This window comes from Dunckerocampus dactyliophorus, chromosome 8, assembly GCF_027744805.1.
Source record: "Dunckerocampus dactyliophorus isolate RoL2022-P2 chromosome 8, RoL_Ddac_1.1, whole genome shotgun sequence".
NCBI lineage: Eukaryota > Metazoa > Chordata > Actinopteri > Syngnathiformes > Syngnathidae > Dunckerocampus > Dunckerocampus dactyliophorus.
In genome coordinates this window covers 28,026,564-28,045,747 of record NC_072826.1, presented here as the reverse complement: position 1 = coordinate 28,045,747, position 19,184 = coordinate 28,026,564, and the positions used below count along the sequence as shown (strand labels likewise).

Sequence of the window (19,184 nt, the reverse complement as noted above, 5' to 3'; positions counted from 1 at the left end):
ATATGAGAGTATATGTATATAACTGTATATGAGGGTATATGACTACATATGAGAGTATATGTATATGACAGTATATGAGGGTATATGACTATATATGAGAGTATATGTATATGACAGTATATGAGGGTATATGACTATATATGAGAGTATATGTATATGACTGTATATGAGGGTATATGACTATATATGAGAGTATATGTATATGACTGTATATGAGGGTATATGACTATATATGAGAGTATATGTATATGACTGTATATGAGGGTATATGACTATATATGAGAGTATATGTATATGACTGTATATGAGCTAGTACAGAGTAGCTATTATTATGCAAACTTGATCTTTTAATGACAGTAAAATGTGTCCCCAGAGCACCAAAAGTGCGAAAAATCCATCATCCCGCTACACTTTTGAGAAATGCTCACTTTTCAAGTTCAAAACTGGTATTTATTACTTTTCTATAAATTGAATTTTTTTGTAGTTGGAGCATAGAAAACTTGTTTACGACCTTCTAAATAAGGTTTTTAACATCTTTAAAGCCCTCTAGACATGAAATAACACCCCTTTAGTCACATTTACACTCCTATTACACAATATAGTAGACATAATAAGAGAAAATGAGCTATTTAAGACATAAATAAGACTTTTGCTTGTGTGTGTTGCAATAAATGTCTTCCAGATGTGTAGACAGGAAGTGACATCAGGGGTTCAGTGTTGAATCTTTTTATTATTGTTATGCCTGTTGTGAGATAATTACAATAAAAGTGTGTCGTTCCGTGCTCAAGGCTGATCCGTGTGCTACTAGTGACACCTAGTGGCCAGTGTGGAATACTGCATTTAATCAATGTCTTTTAATGCGTACCGGGGTGCCCATTACGTCAATCGCGAGCTACAGGTATATCGCCAAGGTAGTTTGGGTGGATCGCGTAAACGTCACTTTGTGGATGTCATATGACATCAGTCAGCTGACATGAAGCTCCCCTCCTGGTTCGCTCTTGCTCCCCCGCGGCGTTTCAAGATACACACGGAGATGCAACTTTCATCTTTGTTATTCTGATTACGGATAAACTAACTCAGCAGTAACATGCTTACATCTACAACAAAAGCTATCTGTTCACTTGTAGCGGCCAGCTATGTAGAAAAAAAAGTTTATTATTGATGGCTTTGCTTGGCGTCATGAACTCCACTACAGAAATCAGTGTTTTCTACACGTCCGCTTCTTCAACTATTATTTCATGATGAAATGGAAAATGTGCCCGTTGCTGAAACCTTTTTAATATGTCACCTTGACTTCGGCTGCATTGTCTTTTTGCATAACCAATTTCAGTTCTTGTATATGGCTAATGTTTGACAGCCAATGCTAACTGGATGTAATACATGAACTGTGTCGCCTAGTGAACGTCACGTACGTACCTATTTTGACTGTACACAACTATTGAGGAGTTATGTGTCATTATCTTTATTGCCATATTGAATATAATTATGATATCAACTACTTTGATTACCTGTAAACTTTGAAAATGTGAATGTAAAATGCTAATCATTAATATTTACAGTAGTATTTCAATGTTTACCTGTTAGATGTTATATATACTTTATGTTTTACAGAAAGAGGTAGATCATTTTGACTTGTAACGTGTATGCTGAAAAAGTGCGTGCACCTCGGATATACATAAATACGTACTTTTTTCATAAATATTGTAAATATATATATTTTCTATATTTACTGTATAGTAGGAGGTAGATCTTTGGGACTTGGTCATTTTAAATGGAGCTCGCAGGCTGAAAAAGTGTGAGCACCCCTGAAGTTATATGTAGTATGTTATGAGACGTGACGTGAGATTACCTTTCAGACTGCATGTCGACTGGCTACTGAGCCAGCAGAGCCGAGCCGACATGCCATGGCTGAGACGGACCTGCCATGACTGAGATCGAGTGGAAAAAAGGTTCTACTCTCATTCTGTGTGGAAGTGGTAAGTTTTTGGCTTCTTTGTCCTTATTCCCCAGTCCGTTTGAAACACTTTCTTAAGTTTAGAATAAGTAAATTGGAGCAGCTAACTAGTAAGCTCAGTAGCTTGCCATGCTAGCAGGGAGCCGTCTGTTATGTCCCTGCAGTGATCCCGTGGCCTGCGCAATGTGATGTAAACAAAAAATAATAGGAGCGTAAAAGTGACTATAGGGTTGTTATTTTATATCCCGAGGGCTCTAATAATGTTAAAACCCGTTTTTGAAAAGTCATAACCATTTCTTCTATGCTCTAACTAAGAAAATATTCCATTTAATAATATTGAATACTCCTTCGCGGAAATTCACTTATTTTAACCGCGATAAACGTGGGACGACTGTATTTGTGTGAGCATTTTTTTTAGCCATTTTTATGGTTTAGAATGCTTAATTTACGTCAATAATACGTAAAATTTGCTTCAATATGCATTTTACTTAACTAATAATAAGTCATAGTAAAGACTGTACGCCATCAGTCTGCTAGGGCTTCCTAAAAGCACCTTTAATCTGTCTAAATTCCAGCATCAGGGCTAGATTTTGGACAACGCACTTCCAACACTCAACTGTACAGGTACTGTATATACCTGTACTATAATATCGGCCACTTGGGGGCGACAAAAACACATTGTGAGCAACTACACTGGAATAGGTTGCATCAGTACAGTTTTGTTGGCAGAACACGAAGCAGCAAGCATGCACATTGCATAAATATATCTAGTATGTGCTAAAACAGACTTGCAACAGGAATAAGACAAACTTTGCCAAAAAGTTTCTCATCGGGAAATTCCACATTTATGTTTTGCAGGTAGGGCTGTGATAGCACAGGTCCAGACATGCAGCACACACATACGGAAGGAAGGCTGCATCCGTATCCGCCTGTATAAACACTGGTAAGTACCTCTCATCAATAAATCTTAAAACCTTAATCTTAAGTGTGTATTCCTCAAGCCTTGACTTTAAACTTGAAATGAAAACACTAAACACGGACTATATGCGCGTAATAACAGCATTCTCTTCAAGGGGGGTTTCCTGTAAATTGGTATGCCCAATGCTATATTTTGATTTACGCTACACGGTGACTCAATTCCACATTTTTTTCTTTCATGTAGCCCTCGGGTTTGCATCTTGTCATCATATCCTTAGCGTTGCAACAGGCATTGATCATACACTAAACCAGACGTATCCAAACAAATGAAAGGATGCAAAGATCACTTTGATTTGTCTTATCTATCCTATCTATCTATGATATGCAAAGAAGTAACAAAAAACAAGAAAAACCTGCATCTCAGTTTTGTGATATAGGTGAAAAAGCTTATTATTAGTATAAACTTCGCTCTTTTTGCCCATTTTTGCTTTTTAGATTTTTAAAATATTTAAAATTTCTTCTTGAATAATCTTCGGAAAATTTATTTTCTTAATATTCTGACTTTTTTCCCCATAAAATTTGGGCTTTATTCCCATAATATAACTTTTTCTGCAATCTAATAAAAAATAAAAAATAAATTTTATTTGTTGTTTTCTTTGTTTTGCATATTACCACTTAAAAAAAGAAAAGTATTTTAAAAAATGTCTATTTAATGCTACTAAAATGACATTTTTCCTCATAATATTACAATGTTATTCTTGTAAAATTATGCCTTTTCTCGCCAGATTACAACTTTTTTCTCTTACTGTTTATTTTTATACTCGCAAAATTACTCCTCATGTTTCCATTTTTGCTGTTGTTTTTTTCGTTTTCTTGTTAAATAACAGTTTTAGAATGTGCCCCGGGCCAACACAAAAACAGTCGCAGGCTGTAAATGGCCCCCCGAGCTGCACTTTGGACAGCCCTGCACTGTACAGTGGCACCTCGGTTACCGTCATTAAATCGTTCCAAAAGGTTTGACAGAAACCGAAACATACGATAACCGAGGCAATTTTTACCGTAGGAAATAATGTAAATACAATTAATACAAAAACGTGAACAAAAATACAATATAGAATAGATGTAGAATAATTTGGTTTAGGTTATGTTTAGGTTTACATGCAGAAAACAATGCAAAATAATTACAAATTATGAATGGACTTGGACTTTGAATTCCAGAGTTTCTCCCCTTCTTTATGAAATTGCTGGCACACGCAAGTTTCTTTGGCCCCATGGTGAGTTATTTAGCAGTCACACTCAAAAAAAAAGCCACAGACGATGAATCTGCACCTGCTTTGTTCGGGCGCTTCAGCACAAAAGCCGAGGCCAAATTTGAGTGAAAATTTACGATGAAAACTGGGCTCTATGACTGAATAGACAAAAGTATTTGGTCATAAAGGAAGTGAAAGTGGAAGGAAAGCTTTCATTCTGATGTCGGACCTGAGTGAGGGCTGTCTGGCTGACCGTCTCTGTTCGGTCCACCCCAGAGGGCGTTTTAATCAAGGTTCTGTGTAAGTTCCTCCACACCAAAATCATCCAAGCATGTCTTTATGGACCTTGCTTTGCACCATAAAGCCCTAAACCCGGCTAAACTATGTGGCCCCTGCTGGAAAAAAGTTTGGACACCCCTGCCCTAAACAATGCAAAGAGTGAACCTAAACACTGTAATGTTTAAAGGTTCACTGACATGATTTATCAACTTTGCTCAAATATGTCCTATATTGTTTGTAATTATGTTCTACGTTGTTAGTTTTTGGAAAGCAAACGGTAAATTCGTAGAAATTACATTTATAATACGTGGCGAGAGAAGTGTTCACTGACCGCCGCAGAAAAGTGCTGTTTTCCGGAAGTGTCATCTTAGGCACAGTAAACTAACAGGAGCGGATGGACGAGACAGAAGATGTTTACAGTGATGACAGCAAAGATTATTTCAATCGTTTTTGAGGTGGAAGAAACATCTGGAGATAAAATGGAGAACTTGCAGAAGCAATTAAGCCGTATTTATTCAAACCACCGACGATGGGACTATACAGTGTGTGATGTGGAGGTGTACGATGACAAACACATGCAAGTGTAAATTACCTTGGAGTTGCTTATCCTTCAATTATTCCTTTAAATCGGCTTCTTAATGAGCGTAAAGGGGTCTTTAGAGCCTTTTTTATCGTGTAGTTTGTCGCCACCGTGGACATATCGCAGTGAAAATATGTTTTCTAACATGTATAATGCTTTGAATGCTTGTGGCTATGGTGGCATAGTGTTTAGAATACTGGATGGAAATAAGACACGACTTACTCTGTTCTGTGGCAACTTTGACGTCCTTCTCCTCCTTTTTCCTGCGTAGCGTAGCATCAGGAATAGCATCCTAGCATCCAAAATGCGTTTACGCCGCACTTTCAAGCCAAATGCTTCTTGTAAAGGTGTTCCTTCATAGCAGTCGTCAGTGAAATGAACGCGATGCGGCGGTCCAGTTGTCCCTTGTCTGTGTACTTGCTTCATTCGCCGCAGTCTTAAACCTTCGTCTTTTGGAAAAGAAAACAAACTTGCAGTATCACTCGGACACCGTGAACAGCCAGCGGCAACACAACGTTTTGGCATACCTGCTATTTTGATGAAAAATATACCGAACAAAGTCAAGGAGCTGCCTCTTGAAGGGTTTGTTTGCTAGGCGTTTAGCGCCTTTGCCGACGTCACTTGTGAAACACCCCTTTTCTAAGGAGCTCAGACCAAAAAAATGGTGTCACTTTGTGTGTTGTTCAGTAGTATTGCAAGCACAGCAATATTGGATAAGGGTCACAGTTCAGGCAATCAATCACAAAATAGGAGTTGTCAACCATGGGACACTCGTGTCAGTGGAAGGAGTTCCGCCTAAAATTTTTTAAAAGATGTTTTGTCTTCTTTTATTGAGGAATACTGTGCTGATTGTTCTGATAAAACCGCTGCTATGCTGTAATATCTAGTCTGTAGTATTACTGTATTACTGGAGATGATATATGATCAGTGTTGTTGCTGACATATTTGTGTGCACGTTCACTTTGCCAGCCTCATTAACGCGTGTTCATCCGTCCTACACACAGTGAAGCATCGTTTATGCTGATAGTTTTTATGTCTTGGGGCTACATGTGTATAATGTTCCTTTCACAGCCCTGCTATTAACAGCTTGTAAAAGGAGCATTGGCACACATGCTGCACAATTAGAGCTGATGGCTGACATCACAAATAAGCGATTGAAGTGACGACTGCAACTGGAGAGAAAGCTCGTCTACAATGGCACCACCCTAAGTGGAACACAGCGGAAGCGGTAGGACCTGGAGCTGAAGCTGTATTTTACAGCCTCCAGAGTCAAACACACACCTGGAAGTCTGGGCGCCACCACGCGACACATGCTTTGAGACACTTTACACTGAAATTGGCATAATTTCTGGTTTACTGGTGATTTTAGACATTATATGTGCTTTTAGTGTGTCTGTAGCTTCAATGCTAATGAGCTGTGTTTGTCCACGGCTGCCTCCGACAGTGTGTGTGTCTCCAAGAAACGCTACTGTGCACTTTGCACATACAACAACATAACATGAAAGAGTGGGACAGGAGGACACAAATGTTAGGGCCCTCTGCTTTTTGCAGATGATGCGGTGCTGCGACTAACAGCGACTTACCGCCCCACTTGGTCTCCTAAGTCCAGGTCTGGTCAGATTTCTGCTGGGGTCTTTTAAGTAAAGAGGTTGGCTTCCCAAAACAATATGCGTTCAAAGGATTAATACATTCCCATTACAAAAACGCCTTCTCAAAAAAATCTGACCTCACAAAACGCATCTTTTTTTTTTTTAGAAGGCGTATTTTATCACGTTTGGTGCTCATAAGCAGACTCTATGGAAACATTATTACTGCTAGATCATCATTAAAAAGCCAACTTTGCATCATAGGAGACCTTTAAAACAAATGCCGGTCTCCAACAGGGACCTCAATCTCCAAGTGGTTATTTAACCCTTTTGCATATACTGAACGGTACATGCAAAACAACACTTCGAATTATCTCAAAACCACCATGAGGAAAAAAGACAAGATCTTCCAGTTGAGCAGCACATGTTATCGACTGATGTCTCGCCGAAAACCCCGGGATTGATTTTGAGATTATTGAACCTGTTGCTTACGTGAGTAGAAAACATAGAGGCCTGGTATGTAAGCAAAAGAGTTTGTTTACCACAGCGGAGAGGCAGACTCCAGCAGACGTGTCGTCTTTAAGAGACCTGATGCGTTATCATTTCATTCCTCTGCATCAGGAAGGGAGAACAACAACAGCGCTGCACATGCTATTGTATAGACGGTGAATCCTAAAGCCTTTATTCGACATACTTACAGTATAACGAAATAACATCAACATCAAACATCATATCAACCACTGCTACTGCATGGGTAATAAACAACTACTCTAAGCACTAAACATAACATGCAACTAAAACTGTTATTTACACACAAGAGCCCGCAAGGAATGCTGGTTAGTCCTGTGGCAATAGCAGTATGAACTGAGAATGATAAAACATTGGATCGTCTCTCTGTGTGTAAATTCGACAAACACGCCGACGTGTTGGGAGAGAGAGTGCCACAAGCTACCCAGCATACCTTGCAGCGGGAATATATGGGCGTAATTTTGTGCGTTTATTCGTATGCCCGCATGGTGCAGTAGGTAGTTTACATTGTGCGTCACGTGTGTGCTTTTTTGTACAAGCTACAGATTGCATCTCACTACTTCCTGTGCGACTCACGCATGCCACAGTAGCAGTGCAAGTCGTGTTGCCAGCTACAGTTTTGATGTTAAGTGTTTCTTAAAAAGTCATTTGGAAATGCCCGGTGGGCCGGATTAAGACATTTGGCGGGCCTGATGCGGCGATAATTTGCCTGCGCCTGGGTTACGTAGATGGTCCTGGGGAGACTGTGAGACTTACTCTAAGGAATACTAAATGAAGCTGCTTGTTCAGTGAGTTGTAGTGGTAGAGGAATGATGGACAGAGTGTTAGCTTTCAAACGGTGCTAAGTTTGTCCCACTGGTGGGTTTTTTTTAATGACGTACACCGCTCTAGGACTGCTTTCTTGTTTTTGACGTTTGCTCATTTACGGTAAGTTATTGTGCTTAGAATGGTAATTTGTTTGTCTAAAATTGGCTTGTTTGAGCTTTTCGCTGACGTTCTTGTGGTTGATTTAAGACACTGAAAACAGATTCAAATATAGGAAATATGAAATGAAATATAGGATTCAATGTTAATAAATGGAATGGAATCCAGTTTATGACTTTCTAAATATGCTTTCAGGCACACAGTCACTTTTACACTCCTATTATTCTTTATTTGCAACACATTGCTCAACTCTTATGCTGCAGGGACTAGCTAGCAAGCGAGTAGGCCTGTCACGATAATCGATAAATCGATTAATCTAACGATTAAAAAAAAAAAAACAGGTCGATAATTATGACGCCCTCGATAAATTGACATGTGTATGTATGCGTGTGCTTCATCTGCTCGTCTCTCTGTGCCACACAGGCTGGATGACCAGAGGTTCACGCTTCATCTGTCTGTGTGCATTGGTTCTATAGTGGAATGAACACAGAGAGTGAGCCCTCATCTCGTTCAGCCTTTTTGTGGAGGCGGGGCTACTAGTGAGTGGATACAGAGGGTTTAGCAGTTAGCTTCATGAGGCAGCACACGCTCACATTAAGAAGGCGCAGAAGCGATCATTTTTGAGGCGAATGCCACATCTGACAGCCACAACGTGGGAATATTTTGGTTTTAAACAGAATGAACGCGGTGAGCGCATGAACACAGACGACCGACACGGACAAAATATCGATGACTTTGTGGCGACAGTAACGCTTACTGAGGCGTTTGGTGGGCAAATATAAACAAAACAGTGCAAAATGGTGCGCTCTCACGACCAGTGTCGCTGGCTACATTGCAAAAACATAGGTACAGGCAACTTCTGTGTCAAGCTAATGTCTCACACAGGCACACCGTACACCATACTTGAGTACCATCTAGTGGTTCAAATGTGCAGTACACCTCATGACAATTATTGAAAAAATGGTCTAAAAAAGTTTTTTGATAAAATCGCTTATCGCCAATAATTTGTAGCACAATTACCGACCAGCAAAATTTGTTATCGTGACAGGCCTACAAGTGAGCACACTAACCAGCTAGCCTCAGATGTATTTGTTCTAAACTTAGGCTAAAAACTTACCACTTCCACACGGAATGGGAGGAGAACCTTTTTCAAAATTTTAGGCATGATTTTAGGTCCAGTGTGTTAACACACAATATCAAAATGAACGAATAACTGTACGCTCACACACACGAGGTTGTGCTGGAAACAAAGGGAGATATAAAGATAAATACAAAGCTATGTAAAGTCAGCAAATCCTACCCTGGACTCCCAATAAGTAACAATGACTTCACTGAAATGGCTCCTTTAGAGGGACTTTTGATGCATATTTTTCCAGCAAATTTTGGAGAAACTTCAAGTAGTACAAGCTTTCAAGGTGATATTCCAGTGTGGTGACAGCATCACTCAGCATGGTCCTAATCTTTTCTGTCATTTTAGATGGCGGGGGATGACTAACGAGCCGCCACAGTACTTTGTAAGTATGACAAATACACATTCTAATGAAATCTGCGCTTGTGTGTGCGTGTGTGTCATGACCCGTGGCGAGCTTGTTACAAGTTGAAGCACCTTCAAATGTTCTCCGATATCACACCAATGATGTGATCTCCTGATTGCCTGAAGGAGGGGAGGAGGAGGAGTTGGAGGAGGATGAGGAAGGTAAAATGACTGCGTGCGTTCAACGCTTGCACAGAAATGAACAAGAACAGTTTGGTGGTTTGACTTTCTTGTCTTGCAGCTTCTGACCATGTTGTGGCGTCTTTGAATGCTTCCCCGCGGGAGGATGAAGAGGATTTTTTTACACGGTTGTGTTGTTTTTCTGTGGGCGATGTTTCTGCAGCGGGGCGGCTTGCAGGTTGTTGTGTTACCTGACACAGGTGAGAAGACGCCCCTATCCAGACACCCACGCTAACAATGTGTTTATTACTGTACTGTACTGTTGTACTACTGCACTGCACAATACCGTTTGTATCATTAAGGTTATTTAGCTTCATGACAAAATAAGAAAATAGTAGCTATAATAGAATTACAGTAATATACAAAACAATGACGCAGTTGTTTTTTTTGTACAGTTTTTTGTACTGGATGTTATTAGACTGTGCAGGTGTACCTATGCTGTGTACCTATGTGTACCTATTACTTTGGAAGACAGTAATAGCGAGTCAAAAAGTGACATTTTCAGTATTATTACATGTTTATCTACTATGCTGACATTTTATGCTTTATGATCGCATATTTCCAAATAATTAACTACTTAAGATAAGCTGCAAATAAATACATAAATAAATAATATTATTATAATAATGAAAAATAATAATTAAATACGCTTAAATAAAGAATAATTTCAAAATATATTTTTGTTCAAAAATCCACAAATGTGCTGGGTTGCGGATGCTGAATTGTAAATACAGTCATCTTTGTCATGTTTTTTCAGAAATATATTCATTAATAAATCATGTAGTTTTGTGGTTGAATACGGCCTATTATTACACAAAAACACAGTCGTCCTTCATTTATAGTGTTTTAATTGGTTCCAGACCGTTAAAGGAATTTCAGCGATACAGGATTTAGAATCGTGTTTATGACTTTGTAAAGATGCTTTTTAACATTATTAGAGCCCTGTAGAGACTCTTGTTCTTCTTTGTTTACACCACATTGCAACTCTTATGCTGCAAGGACTCGAGACGGCCCCTAGCTAGCAAGCTAGGGAGCTAGCGAGCCAACCTCCTAGTCTCGAATTAATTTCTTCTAAACTTAAGAAGCCAAAAACTTACCATACATTTCTTCACGCTATCATGTCATGGCTGACTTCATGCAGTGTTAAGGTAATGTAATGTAAGCTAATGTCTCAATATTTTGTGTCATCACTGCCGCCTAGTGGCCAGAATACTACATATCACTTGTATTTGCATATGTTTTGACTAATAATAGACCATATTCTACCATAAAACAGCCATCATTTATTAATTCATTCATTTCTGAAAAATGGCGATATAGTGAGAGAGCGATAATCGAACCGAGATATTGACTGTATTCCTATTTAAGCAAATTTTACATGTTTTTTTTGCCAGAAATGACTAAATGAAGTCAAATACAAATATAAGGCATTCAGAAAACGCATTCAAAGACGTTGTGGATCATATGTAGTATTCTACGCTGCTCACTAGGTGTCAGTAATGTTACCGTAGTGTTCGGTGCGACACACAAGCACCAGACATTTACTGCAGGTTTGAATGATTTCACAACAGGCACGATAATCCCTAACACGGGCTATTGTTACCGCCATAACCCACGCCAAGCTAAAACTCAACTCTGAACCCCCAACGTCACTTCCTGTCCACCCCCTGCTCAGCTCCCCTATCACAGGAACACATGAACAGCAACACACACAAGCATGAGTCTTATTTATGTCTTAAATGGCTTATTATGCCTAATTATGGGTTATTCTAATAATGTTCTAGGGGTGTTATTTCATGTCTAGAGGGCTGGTGTAATGTTTCTAGGAGAACCAAGGTTTGACTGCATATCAATCCAGTCTACTAGATGTGTTGCAGCATCCTACCCCAGCTCTTTCTTATTTCAGGTCATATTTTCAATAAAAACATCTTTGAACACCCGACAGAGAAACACTTGGCCTTTTATGGCAGCGTGACACTTAAAATAATGAGTTGCTTTTCCGGCGCTTTTGCTTTGATGCATGTGGAGGGAGGCTGTCCGCTGCTGTTGCTCACACCTGCTTCTCTTGTCTGTAGCTTGCTGGTCAGCTGTTGTGCGAGGAAGACAAGCAAACGTTCTCTCTTGAGAGTAATCCATCTTCTCATCAAGACACACTAACACAATTTTGGATGAATGCAAAGATGCCACATTCCGTCCACGCGTCTCTGCCAAGCCAAGAGGAGTTGTTCTAAACAACCCTCATCTGTGTTTCTCATGTGTTTTGTCTGGGGCTCTGTTTTTTGTTTTTTTTTACCCCACTTCAGCTGCTTCTGTCCAACATATAACAGCATTTTGTGCATGGGGAAGACACTTACTTCCTTTGGTAGCTCTCTTCTGCCTCCTTTCCATCCTATTTTGACCTTACTTTGGAAAATGTGAATTCCACAAATCGTTAGTGTGAATGTATGAGATCAATTTTTACACCATTTGATTATATCTTCTCCAAGGGCAATACAGTAATCCCTTATTTATCACGGTTAATTGGTTCCAGTGAATAAGTGAATCTCCATGATAAGTGAATTTATAAATGGAATATTTTTTGACATGATTAGAGCCTTCTAGACATGAAATAACACCCCTATAGTCACCTTTACACTCATATTATCCAAAATAGTAGACATAATAGGAGGAAATAATTGCTGTAAATGTGTTCTGGTACTTGAGGAGCTGAGTGGGGGGTGGACAGGAAGTGCCACAGGGGGTTCACAGTTGGGTTTTAGCTTGTCGTGGGTTACGGCCGCAACATTAGCCCGTGTTAGGGATTATTGTGCCTGCGCTTGAGCTCATTGAAACCTGCAATAAATGCCTGTTGTCCCGGCAATCAACTCTGGTGCTTGTGTGTTTCACCCAACATTAACACAACATCTTTCAGCGCGTCTTCTGAATGCCCTATACAGTCAGTAATACAGTATATATTTAAATACTGTATATATACTGTATATATACTGTATATACAGTATACTATACAGTCAGTATATACAGTATATATATATATATATATATATATATATATATGCATATTTAAGCAACTTTTTGCCTAAATTAAGCATTTTCAAGCATAAAAATAGCTATTTATGGCTAATTAACTAAATAAATAAAGTAAAATACAAATACAATGCAGATGACGCATTGTAATTGTGAATGTAGTATTCTACATTGGTCACTGGGTGTCAGTAATTGTTTGAAGAGACAAGCTCCAGACTTGATCGCCAGAACAACAGGCATTTATTGCAGGTTTAAATGATCTCACATCAGGCACAATAATAATAACATAATAGTCATAATTATAACACGGGTTACTGCTGGGGCCATAACCCTCAACATCACGTCCTGGCCTCCACGCATCTGAAGGATACATAAATAACGACATTTCATTTGATGAAAATGCACATCAATTTTGGAAATATGGGCCGTTAATTTATTCCAAAAATAATGTACAGTTAGATGTCCGACAGTTTTGCATGTTTATGTTGTTTGTTGTGAGGGCCAACCCGTCCCACTTTGTTCGACAGTCCTTGAACGCACCATCTAACTTTCTCCTGTGCTGCACAGATACTATACAGTACTGCATTTTTCCTGTTTTACTTTCGCCTCCAATTTGGTTCCAAATGCTGCGTCTCTTTTCATTCTCTGCTTTTAATTTGATGTTGTTCCTGTCTTAGATGGATAAATTAGGTCGCTATAATGTACGACCCCCTCCGGTGCGTGGGCCCAGAAAGGTTGGAGGCCACTGCTCTAGGGAAGACATTTACAGTGACACACGCGGGCACAAGTTTTATTTACGTCTTAAATGGCTTATTTTCTCTGATTATATCTACTTTAATGGGTAATAGGACTGGAAAAGTGATTATAGGGTGTTATTTCATATCTAGAGGGCTCTAATAATGTTAAAAACCATATTTAGAAAGTCATAAACAGGTTTTTTATGTCATAACTATGAAAAGATTCTTTTTTGAAGAAGTAATCTGGAAATTTGCTCATCACGGTCTGGTCTGGAACCAATTAACCAAGATAAATGAGGGACGACTGTATTTGTATTTCATTTCATTTCGCCGTTTTAATGCTTGAAAATGCTTCATTTTTAATTTACTTTTAATCAATCACAGCCATTATTGTCTAAATCGCTGGCAACACAAGTGACTTGTAAGATAATTGTGTTTGAAAAAGTCCCATTTTAAGCAACCATTTCTTAAAGATTTGCTGATTTCGGATCAATGTGAAGGCTGCACAGCCAATTTCATAGAGCGTACCAAGATTTTGTATCTTAGTATCTCGTCATAACATCTGTGTATACCATATGTGTAAAATTACTACAGTTCATTCAAGAAAATATTACTCTCTTTTTATCTAGTTTGTAAATCTTAAAACTAGTGAATTTACATGCAAATTATGCCAAAAAAGAGTTTTATGAAAATTGGTTTTCCTAAATTAAGTGAATTTTAGATATAATCACACTTAAAAAAAAAAAAAAAAAAAAGTTCCAACCATGTAATTTGCTTCATGCTTGTTGAAAAGCTCAGTCCGGTGAGGAAGGAACCAACATCACTAACATGCCGACAAGAAGAGATGTTAGCTGCACGGTGGCCGAGTGGATAGCATGCTGACCTCGCGATGAGGCAGCGAGAAACGTCAAAAACACCTTTTTGTGCGGAACCTGCACGCTCCCCGCGTGGGTGTTCTCTCTGTACTCTGGTTTCCTTCCACCTTCCACCAAAATGCATGATAGGTTCATTTGAGACTCTAGAAGTTGTCCATGTTGTACTTTTACTTAAATCTCGCTGTGTGATTAAGAACAACTTGCCGATTATATTCTTAAAAGTCACAAGAAAAGTATTGTAGAGTTAAGAATTCTAGCCAAGCACATTTTGCCTTCTCCAGTGTGTTTTGCTTGAAATAAGAGAAATTATCTCATTTGAATATAATTTGGGCTTCTGTCAAGTGTGGCTGTTTTTGCAGTGTACACTGACTACTCTAAAGTATATCCAAGTTTCATTTGTGTGCTATTGTCCATTGAGACGGTACATCTTGGTATGGGATAGAAACACGATCCTTTCTTCTGTCTTGTGTCCAGTGCTACACTGCTGTGAGGGGGACATTCTCCTGCTGCTGGACTCTTCGGGCAGCGTGGCCAACTACGAGTTCTCACGTCTCCTGCGCTTCACCGCCAAGCTCCTCCGCCCCTTCTCGCTGGGTCGTGACCATGTGAGAGTGGGGCTTCTGCAGGTGGGAACCCACCCAAACCTGGAGTTTGGCCTGGATGTGCACAGCAAACAGGAAAGTCTGCAGAAAGCTCTGCTGGGGGTCAAACAGCTGCAGGGGGACACCAACACCGAGGCGGCACTGCGGGTGGCTCAGCGTGTCCTGACAGACACACGTTTGCCCAAGGTTCTCCTCTGGCTGACTGATGGCGTGGAGCTGGGCGAGGTGGACGAGCCCATCGCCCAGCTGAAGGAGCGGGGGGTTTTTGTGTTGATTGTGTCGACGGTGCACGGCAACTTCCATGTGTTGCAGCGTGCGGTTTCCCCTCCTGTGGAGTCCCACCTGTACTCGGTGGACATAGACAACATGGACATCATCACAGAAGACCTGCGGGAGGCCATCATCAGTATGTGAGCGCCATAGTTGAAGTTTCCAACCTCGGCATTCATTCTCATGTGTGTTTTCTTTGTAGAAATCATTCGAGCAGAGCGACTGCGTGCGGTTCGTGTCACATCCCACAGCGCCGTGCTGCAGTGGCGCCCTGTTTTGAGCAGTCACAGCGGTTTCTATGAGCTGTGGTATCACGACAAAGAGAATACGCAAACAGAGGCAAGACGCTTCCTTTCGGGCGAATCAAGCCAGGTGGAGCTCACCGACCTGCAGCCTGAGACCACCTACTCCGCCTTCCTGCGGCCTGAGTCCAACCGGAGGCTTTTCAGCACCCTCACTGTGATCTTCACCACGCTTCCTGGTGAGATGATGTAAAAAGGCTGTAGAATTTATTAGATCCAATCAGCTGTGATACTAACACACAGTCTTGAGGGACGTATTTGGGAGTTGCTACCACATGCTAGGATGTACTAATAGCCACTATAGTCCTCCATTCATTTATTCGGTTTCACATGCAATTTCTGCAGTAATTATGAGACGCCCAGCTCACGAGACGAGACGGTGCACGAGATCGGGTCCACGAGACGAGACGCGATTTTTACATGAATTCTAAGAAAAGTTCAATGAAAGAATATGACTCGGCAAACAAACTTTTTCATTTAACCGAGTCAGAAAACGAGGCAGGTGCATTTTCAAATGTTTACTGTCCCACAAAGTGACGGTAAACAATAATATTGTCAACATTTTCTGAGACCAAATAAACCTCTAATGTTATGATAATATATAATATGTTTCATGCAATATTTCTTTTAATTGACATGTATTTTCTCACAGGCAATTCATACTGTCTTTCAAATGTTTGCAGCATTTCTGGAAATGCTGGCTTTTCAACGGTATCAAAGATCAGCATTTCTTGAGCGATGTGTTGAATTACGCTCTTTTGCTCTGTTCCATTTGTATTTACTTTGCCAGTCAAACGTCTCAGTCTCAGCTCTGCATCCCGATGTGTAGTTTTTTGGGTCGGGTGGTTATGTTTGAGGTGTGCAAGTGTGTTTTGTTGCCACCACTTTCAAACTAATTCCAGCGATCATTTAATAAATTTTAGACAAAATCGCAATAGAGTGAGTGTGTGATGTTGGAATCACGAGGGACGACGGTATGTCTTTTTCAATATCAGAAATAGGGATGTCACTGTTTCATTGATCAGTATTTGTGCAGCCCCAGTATCACAGCTGCATCTCTCCAGGTCACTGGTGTGTGTGTGCGTGTGTGGGTGTGTGTGTGTGTGTGTGTGTGTGAGTGACAGGAAGTGGTAGATTGTACTAAAAAAAAAAAAAAAAAGATCATTGATCACCATTACCTTCAAACTGGCATCATAACTCTTCCTCTGTTGTTAGTTAACTTGCTAAAACCTATAAGACACTTTTTGGTTGGTGTCTGTGTCAAGGCTGCATATCTCCAGCTGTGTGTGTGAGTGACAGGAAGTAAAGGTCAGACCCACTTGGGGAGCCACCTGTTGTTTTGCAAATATAAATCTTTAGACCCTGAATATAAGACAAGCTGTCTTTCCAAACTTTTTTATAAAGGGGCATAAAAACTCTACTTTGAGATGTTCTGGTTCATTCAGCGGTGTTCTTTCACGTCACCTCTTTTTACACCAGATGTTCTAAGCCCTGCTGTGGTCTCAGTGTCAGACTCCGGCCCCCATCAGACCCGAGTGAGCTGGGGTCCCCTGCAGCCAGCTCGGGTCCAGAGGTACACAGTGGAATACGGAGCCATTCCTAGTGGAGCGGTGCAAAGAGTGACGCTACGGAGCCATCAGAACTCGACTGTGCTTACCGGCCTGGAGCCAGGGACTCAGTACCTGGTCACAGTCAGTGCTTTGTACGAGGACGGGAAAGAAAGAGCCATGTCCGTGAAAGCGTGCACTCAAGAAGGTGTGTAAATTTGTTATGAAGGTGAATTTGTTTTTTTATTACCAACATTTTTTCAACACTGGATTTATTGAACTGAATTTTTTTTGTTTGAATTTTGTGAATTAATTTTTTTATGCTGACAATTTTATTGAGTAAAAGTGTGTAAGCAAAATGCATGTGTTTTGACATGTAGTTTACTAAACAACAGCAGGGGTCCCCAAGCCGTCGATTGCGAGCCACTAGTCTTTGGGACTTTGCTGGTCTATCACGAGAATATTAGAAAAAAATATTATTACATCAGTGCCCTCCCCTCCCGGAGAGTGACCAACAAGCACGCATTTTGACCACTGAACACGACCGTACGCCTCGCCGCCCTCCAGGCACGCAACCCACAAGCTCCAGCCAGTAGCCCAGTTCCGAAAACAGCATACATACTGTGCACCGGCTCTTTTTTTACACTGAATTTTTATGAACTTAGTTTTATAAACGGAATTTTTAAACGCCGTATTTTTTTTAAATTAAGTTTTAAACACGCGTATTTTGTTTATGAATTTTTAAGATTCATTTAATTATAAATTTGAAATGAATTTTAATTAACTTGACTTGAAATTTGTTTATTATTATTTTTACTTAGATATATTAATTGATTCATATTTTTTGACTTATAATAGCTATATTATTTTTATTATTTATTATAACATGATTAATTACATTTTTTATTTTCAGTTACGTTTTTGGTACAATTTGATGCAAAAAAAAAAAAGTTCAGTTCACAAAAATAAAAATGCAAAAAAATCAGTTACCTAAATTCAGTGTCTAAAAATTCTTTGGTAGTAAAGAAACAAATTAATCAAATTAATTAATCTTCTTGTCCCATGACTTGAGTATCACCACTTCAGTTAGCCTTTGTGCAGGTTTTGGAATAACGTCAGTCATGTATCATCAGCAGCAGCAGCTCCTCCTGCCCTCGCCGACCTTCAGCTGACGTCATTGGAGCACCAGGAGGTGCAGGTAGAGTGGAAGGCCCCCCAGCAGGGCGTGAGAGGCTACTGGCTTAACTGGGAGAGCGGGGACGGCGTCTCTTCCACGTACCTGCCGCCGTCCTCTCGTTCCACGCGACTGGCACACCTCGCGCCGAGCAGCCGAGTGTGTGTGTCTCCAGTGTACGGGTGGGGTCGAGGAGAGGGCGTATGCTGCACGACAGACAACCAAAGAGGTTAGCAGTACCCGATCGCTCCCTTTCTTTTATTTTCGTGTGTTTGGTCGATCAGTTTTATCTGCAGCAAAAGCATAAACGTAAAAAGAGAACACGTTTGTTTCACATGTTTACACATGTTTACACTTGCACAATTCAACATGCCCGAAAAGGAGTAGGAAGAAGCGGATCGTATTCCATCCTACCCCTTCTCCATGTCTCAGCTGTTACTGATCATTCATTCATGCTTTGTTTATAACAACACTTACAATCATTTACCTGTTTACATTTGTCATTAAAAGTTTGTTTAGGTGTGTTATTATAATATTATATATTATATTATGTATAATATAATATTACACGTATGTAGCGATGAAGGAAAAGGAAAGTGATGACAAAAGTTAATAAAAATTTGAAAAAGAATTATTGCTTTTTGCTGTTATTGCTCTGGCGTTTGGTTGATTATGGCACCATCTAGTGGGTGTTGATAGACATTACAGGGGTCAAGTTACACCAGTGTAGCCAAAGTGTAACCTGCAAGCCATTCTTAGCTCGTAGCTTGTTTTTTTTCATGAAGATACTTGGATAAATCGTGATAGAGGGAAGCCGTGAAAGTCCAAGTCAAAAGTCCAAGTCATGAAAGTCGAAGCAAACATTTTAAGACCAGTTGAAAAATTGGCACTGGCACGTTTGGCACTGTTGGAATCTAAGT

The 19,184-nt window shown here is 40.0% G+C and overlaps 1 protein-coding gene across 8 annotated transcripts in view; it reads left to right on the top strand.

Annotated features, from left to right (window-relative positions):
- The window catches only part of LOC129186697 (von Willebrand factor A domain-containing protein 1-like), a 49,351-nt gene extending 30,463 nt beyond the window's left edge, over positions 1-18,888 (top strand). The window contains exons 6-14 of one of the 8 annotated variants that reach the window (XM_054785195.1): positions 1,857-1,976; positions 2,813-2,897; positions 9,497-9,533; positions 9,680-9,715; positions 9,795-9,933; positions 14,844-15,377; positions 15,444-15,722; positions 17,023-17,298; positions 18,224-18,887. In XM_054785195.1, the coding sequence (XP_054641170.1) occupies positions 9,822-9,933; positions 14,844-15,377; positions 15,444-15,722; positions 17,023-17,298; positions 18,224-18,498 (1,476 nt within the window). In that variant the 5' untranslated portion in view covers positions 1,857-1,976; positions 2,813-2,897; positions 9,497-9,533; positions 9,680-9,715; positions 9,795-9,821 and the 3' untranslated portion in view covers positions 18,499-18,887. Of the gene's footprint in view, positions 1-1,856; positions 1,977-2,658; positions 2,725-2,812; positions 2,898-9,496; positions 9,716-9,794; positions 9,934-14,843; positions 15,378-15,443; positions 15,723-17,022; positions 17,299-18,223 lie in introns of those variants that run through there. The other 7 variants (XM_054785196.1, XM_054785198.1, XM_054785199.1 and 4 more) reach the window with 7 other exon arrangements.
- Positions 18,889-19,184: the final 296 nt, after the last annotated feature.